The following is a 5,377-nucleotide window of genomic DNA, read 5'->3' as shown; positions in this document are numbered from 1 at the left end:
CCACCAAAACTTAGACCGAACCTACGCCCTTGCAATGAAGGTTTATATTTTAAGGATCGTGACAAGCTTTTGACGATTCTGTGTACAGCTTGCGCCCACCTGCTTCCACTAGATCAGACCTATTCATCTTATCACCCTGCTGCTGTTGGCTCTGCCTCCCAGAGGCCCCCAAACCACTGCTTCAATTAGATTTTCACAAACAGCAGCAGCTACAGCTGAGTGCTCAAGGTGTCAATGGGCTCTGCTTCTTTGCCCAACTCCTGCTCTGCCAGGACACACAGAACTGCTTCACCTGGCAGCCCACGGCCCGGGCAGCGGCCAACAGCCTCATTCCTTTCTGTGTTTACTAACACAGACCACAGGAATCCACCTGACCGAGCCAAAAACTTCAAGGGCCGGTGGGTGAGAGGCCCGAGTTTGGTTCTCCAACGGCAGTTACGTTTAGACTGGGGTGTTTTCAAGAGATATCCCGGTCTAAACTGGGTGATTTTTTTTTTGTTTTGTTTTTGTTTTTCACTGGTATCATCATCCTGCTTTGGTTTACAGCCTTGCCACGCTGCTGAGATGAGGGATTCAGAGACCTGGCAAGCCGTGGCCTGCAGTGTCGGTCACTCATCCTTAAATCTTGTTTGTGTGGAGAGTTCCATCGATTTAGTATGATCCAAACATTGCACTATGGTAACTCCCTTTGGCACTGGACAAGCTCTCCCGACTCTGTACTCACACAGATGTGAACATGGGGCTTGCCTCACAGACACACACACACACACACGCACACACACACGCCCGTGCATAGGCATTCTGTGCATACCATGAGTCCTCTAGAGGGCTCATTCACAGGCAACAACACTCAAACAATTTCTGCTCAGAAATTGTTCTTCAATTTCTGGGCAGAACAAGGAATGACATGTATCTCTACCCAGTCAGTATACGGGCAGCTCAGGTCTGTAAAATATAAAGATCTTACAGGGTAAAAAAAAAAAATCAGCAGAATTACAGTTATGGCTGAACTATGCAATTTCGCCTATCAGATAGCAGGTCAAATTTACCTATCAAATGTATTTCAATTTGTAGTTTACAAATCTAATGTTCAGTTTGCAACAATTCTTTTTTTTTTTTTGACAAATTCTGCTTACAAAATTTGATTATAATTTAACTGATGACACTGGTTTAGTCAAATATTACCCTCCAGCAAAGAATGCTTGGAGTTTGTTGTATGAGTAAATATCTGTGGTGAACTGTCAGGGTGTTTAATATAGAGAAGGCTACAAACAAAAGTCTACTGATTCATTATCAAATGAATAAAAATAAACAAATATCAATTTAATCTTACTAATCTGAGACAAAAACGAACCTAAAGATGAAACAAGTCTGACAAACAACTAAGAAAAATAAATGAAAATACACACAAGACAGAGCACAGGAGTAAACTATGAAACTGAACATGAAAGAATGAACCAAGAGACAATAACAGAGACAACACAGAGAATCTGGACAGAGTAATTATCACAAAGAACCAACAAGAAAATTGATCATAACAAACCCTATACCTAAACCCATATGCCCATGCCTGTCACAAGCTGAGCATCCAGAATGTTATTGTTGCTGTAAACATTTTGCTGAGACACGTAGTCTGTCTCTTTGAACTGTTCCTTTTTCCAAGGCTTGTCCACAATGCATGGCTTCTGGCTTGATAGTGAGTTTGTGTGATATTCGTCAAAATTAGACAAGCTTCAGGCTTTCGGTTTGATGTAACTTTATGTTTATCAGTACAGAAACATCAGTGGACTGGCTGTGTGGTTGAGCTGTCAGTTTTCCTCAGACTAACTGTTAAATAAGTGGATTACTCAGGAAACCACCCTTTTGTGTAAGACCTTACTGGGCCAGGAACTGCTTGCCACTGACGAATACTACACTTTGGTAAAAGCTAAGAAACATTCTGTGCTGGACCACACATTTAAGTTTACATCAAACTTTGGTTTGTTTAGCTAAAGCTAAGTTAGCTAAAACGTTTATGTCAAAGTCATTCTTCATAGCAAGCTAAGCTCGTTATCTGAGGTACACAGCAAAAAGCAAATCTAAGCTCTGGTCATAAGGCAGTAGGTTCTCATGTCACCTTAGAATAGATGTATAAAATGTAAGATAATTCCCTAATGCCATAATCACAAATCAATTCATTTTATGTGTTTGAATAATGTAAAAAGTCATTTCGAACAACTGTTCAAGTCTAATAAAGAAACATAAATGTAACAAGAGAACCCCCAATGCAAAATATAACAAAAAAGAAAAAGAAAAAAAGTGAGCTTAGAAAATTATTTTTTCTACATATTTATCATGCAAGTCACCTTGATTTCATGGATTCTCTTAAGAACAGACTCTAGAGATGGCAATTATATGAAATTACTAGAATTGGCACAAATAAGTGAGTTTCAGTATAATTAGTTTGGAATTTTTAAACATTTCCATTCAGTCTAAAGGAGACTTCCCTCAAAGAAAACTATGGTGATGAGCACAGATAATATCAGACAGAGGGATATTTCCACCTGGAAGGAGTTCAACCTTACATAATTGAGGCAAAATACAGAGATCCACAAGCTGATGGCTGCTAGAATATATAGTTAGTGCTTTAACATCAAACCGGCCGTTTCAGAACATGCTGGTCCTTTTCACTTGTCTGCTTTTTTTGGTTGCTAAATTATCTGGAAACAAATGCTTGTCACAGAATTCTTGTGAACTGTGCTGCATTTGTACAGAATACAAGAAAGAACCACTGACGAAGAAATATTAGTGCAAAAAGCTGTTCAAAACAGAAATAGCTGCGAAAGCATACAGTCTAGTCTCAGCAACTTCCTGCTCTGTAACGGATGCTCTCTGTGACGCTTCCAAACTTCATGGAATTATTTTTGGGAGGCAAATTTCATCCAGTTAAATTGTGATTTATCTGGATTGTAAAATAATCTGAAAAAGATCATGACATTCTGTTTAATAAATCCCAAGCGTGACTATGACAGATTTTAAAGCTGATGTATTATTTGGGTGGGATTGTCCTACTGTTGGTTGGACCGTAATGTTTTTTTAGCTCTGAAACAAAAAGTTACCTTTCTGATAGGGAGACTTTTGAAAGAAGCCTTGTTTATTTATGCAAACATAATGCTATGCCAGTTTTATTGTTTCGAGTTAAATTGTTTTTATTGGTGCAATAAAAGGGAATGCGCATTAAGACGCACAATTTGTCAACAGCCAAAACCATGAGAGAAAGGACTTGAGTTTTTCTAATGAGCTATGAAAGGATAAGACAAACGAAGACTCAACATGCAACTTTATTAGGTGTGTCAGCCACGCACAATGCAGAGAGCTCCGCTTTAAAATACTGAGCCGACCAACGCCTCCTGCATTTCCAAGACTTTATAGCAAGAAAACAAAATACTACTGGACACCCTGTACAGCCCTCCGAACTTCAGCACAGCCCATATCATTCCGCGGGAATAAGAAAGAAGTGGGGTGGAAAGGAGCAGACCTCCGGTGACGTGCAGGGCCTGCAGGGCGGTGTTCTCAGACTGATTGGGCTGCATGAGACACATCTGGAATAGTAACTGCAGAGAGAGAGAGGCGAGAGGAGCAGAAGCGCTACGGTTCTTTCCCAACTCTTCACTTCTCTTCAACACGCCCTTTTTCACTGAAAACTTCTGCTCTACCTTTTGTAAGTTGGATTTAAGTTTTGAAACTTTTTTTTTTTTTTTGAAGGCACTAAATGTATGTTTTGTTTTTATTTCAATTTGGTGTTATGTGTATATGTTCATAAAGAACCATTTATTTCACTTAGCTATCAGGTCTTCTTGGACTTCAAAACCGCTTTGGATTTACTGTACCGATACAAAAATGATGTCGTGAGCTCAAATCTCGGTGGTTTACGTGTCTCGGCTGTCGTAGTTTTGACTTTTAATTCTTGAGAAAACAAAACAGAGACGAACCAAGTTTACGCATGGCGGCGGCGCTTACTGGGATATTTTCCCTCGCATATGGATTGAGTTTGACTGCTCGTAAAACAGACTGTCGATAAAAAAAACTTTTCAAGCAGAGCTTTCTCGTAAAGTTATATTTGCTAGAAGGAACTATGAAAACATTGTTTATAAGACTGAGTAATTAAGTAATTTTCACATTTAAATAATTACGTGGCTCGGCGTCTTGAATTGACATAAAGTGTTTTTAGATTCGTTTAATCTTAGTATACTTTACTCATGAAACGAAAAAAAAAATACTTTTAAAAAGTGTCTTTTTTCTCTTTTTCCTTTCGATGTAATGGGACACTTTCACATTGAGGTAAACATTGCGGTTGGTGCAGAAGTGAGGAAATGCCTCCCCCTGGTGTCGAAATGAGTAAATACTTGTGCTGAGCTGCTGAATGAATCGATGTTTTTCTTACCTCTGCTTTCTTATGCCTCTCCAGATCTGCATCCAACATGCTGTGCATTCTTTTGGGAGTGCTTGCTTTGCACCTCCTCGTTTTCATTCTCCTCATTGTGTCTACAGCATCCAGTGTAAGCGACGCATTCTATTTAGGGCTGCAGCTGTTTTATTGTGTGGCAATTTGGTGTTGTAGTTTTTGGAAACAAGAATAAAACGTTTGTGCTTATGACTGCTTGTATTTTTTATTTTTTTTTATTTATTTATTTTTTGTTCTTTTTTAGCAATGGAGTTTAGAAAAAGAAGGACACACCGATCTTTGGTATAACTGCCACTCAGATCAGAACGGCTACCACTGTTTACAGGCCAGCACTGGAGGTTTATGCACATTCCAGAATAACAAACCTTTTTTGTTGTTGTTATAGATTATGAGGATTGAAAATTATTCTTTCTCCTTTCCGTAGATTGGATCCAGGCTGTGCAGGCCCTGATGATCCTGGCTGTAGTCTTTTGCTTCGTCTCCCTGTTAGCTTTCGCTTATCAGCTGTTCAGACTGTTTAAGGGCGGACGCTTCTACTTCACCTCCATCTTCCAGATCTTGGCGAGTGAGTATGACTTTATTACTGAGAGGGGTTACACCCTGAAAGGAAGTAGTCTGAGCTATGACATCATCTGCAACCCTCCTGATCTCTCTCTCTCTCTCTCTTTCTCTCATTTTGAAAAAATAAAATCTTTCCCAGGTGTTTTTGTGATGTGCGCAGCGATTATCTACACCGTGATGAGACCAAGGAGTGAGAGAGACTATGGCTACTCTTACGTGCTGGCCTGGGTGGCTTTCCCTCTGAGTCTCATCAGTGGTCTCATTTATCTCATACTGAGGAAGAAGGATTGAGAGCAGAGAAAGCTGGGGGAGAAAAGAAAAGAGTTTGGAGACTCGTCATCACAACATCGCACTGTGCCAACTGCACTCACA

The 5,377-nt window shown here is 39.8% G+C and overlaps 1 protein-coding gene across 1 annotated transcript; it reads left to right on the top strand.

Annotated features, from left to right (window-relative positions):
• The first annotated feature begins 3,530 nt into the window (after positions 1-3,530).
• Positions 3,531-5,377, top strand: LOC106946623 (peripheral myelin protein 22-like). The gene is made up of 5 exons (XM_015031074.1): positions 3,531-3,700; positions 4,448-4,538; positions 4,689-4,782; positions 4,869-5,009; positions 5,145-5,377. Exons 2-5 carry the CDS (start codon positions 4,461-4,463, stop codon positions 5,294-5,296), a joined length of 465 nt encoding a protein of 154 aa, XP_014886560.1. The 5' UTR covers positions 3,531-3,700; positions 4,448-4,460; the 3' UTR covers positions 5,297-5,377.

The sequence above is a fragment of the Poecilia latipinna genome, unplaced genomic scaffold, assembly GCF_001443285.1.
Source record: "Poecilia latipinna isolate Pla-1442-1.1 unplaced genomic scaffold, P_latipinna-1.0 Scaffold198, whole genome shotgun sequence".
Lineage (NCBI taxonomy): Eukaryota > Metazoa > Chordata > Actinopteri > Cyprinodontiformes > Poeciliidae > Poecilia > Poecilia latipinna.
The sequence above is the reverse complement of the archived record's forward strand: the minus strand, read 5'-3'. Positions and strand labels throughout refer to the sequence as shown.

Bases quoted from the DNA above. Each gene is read 5' to 3' on its own strand.
- LOC106946623 (XM_015031074.1), top strand. From the start codon at position 4,461: ATGCTGTGCATTCTTTTGGGAGTGCTTGCTTTGCACCTCCTCGTTTTC. The intron at 4,539-4,688 runs GTAAGCGACGCA...GTTCTTTTTTAG, and splicing joins TTGTGTCTACAGCATCCAGT to CAATGGAGTTTAGAAAAAGA. The intron at 4,783-4,868 runs GTTTATGCACAT...TCCTTTCCGTAG, and splicing joins TTTACAGGCCAGCACTGGAG to ATTGGATCCAGGCTGTGCAG.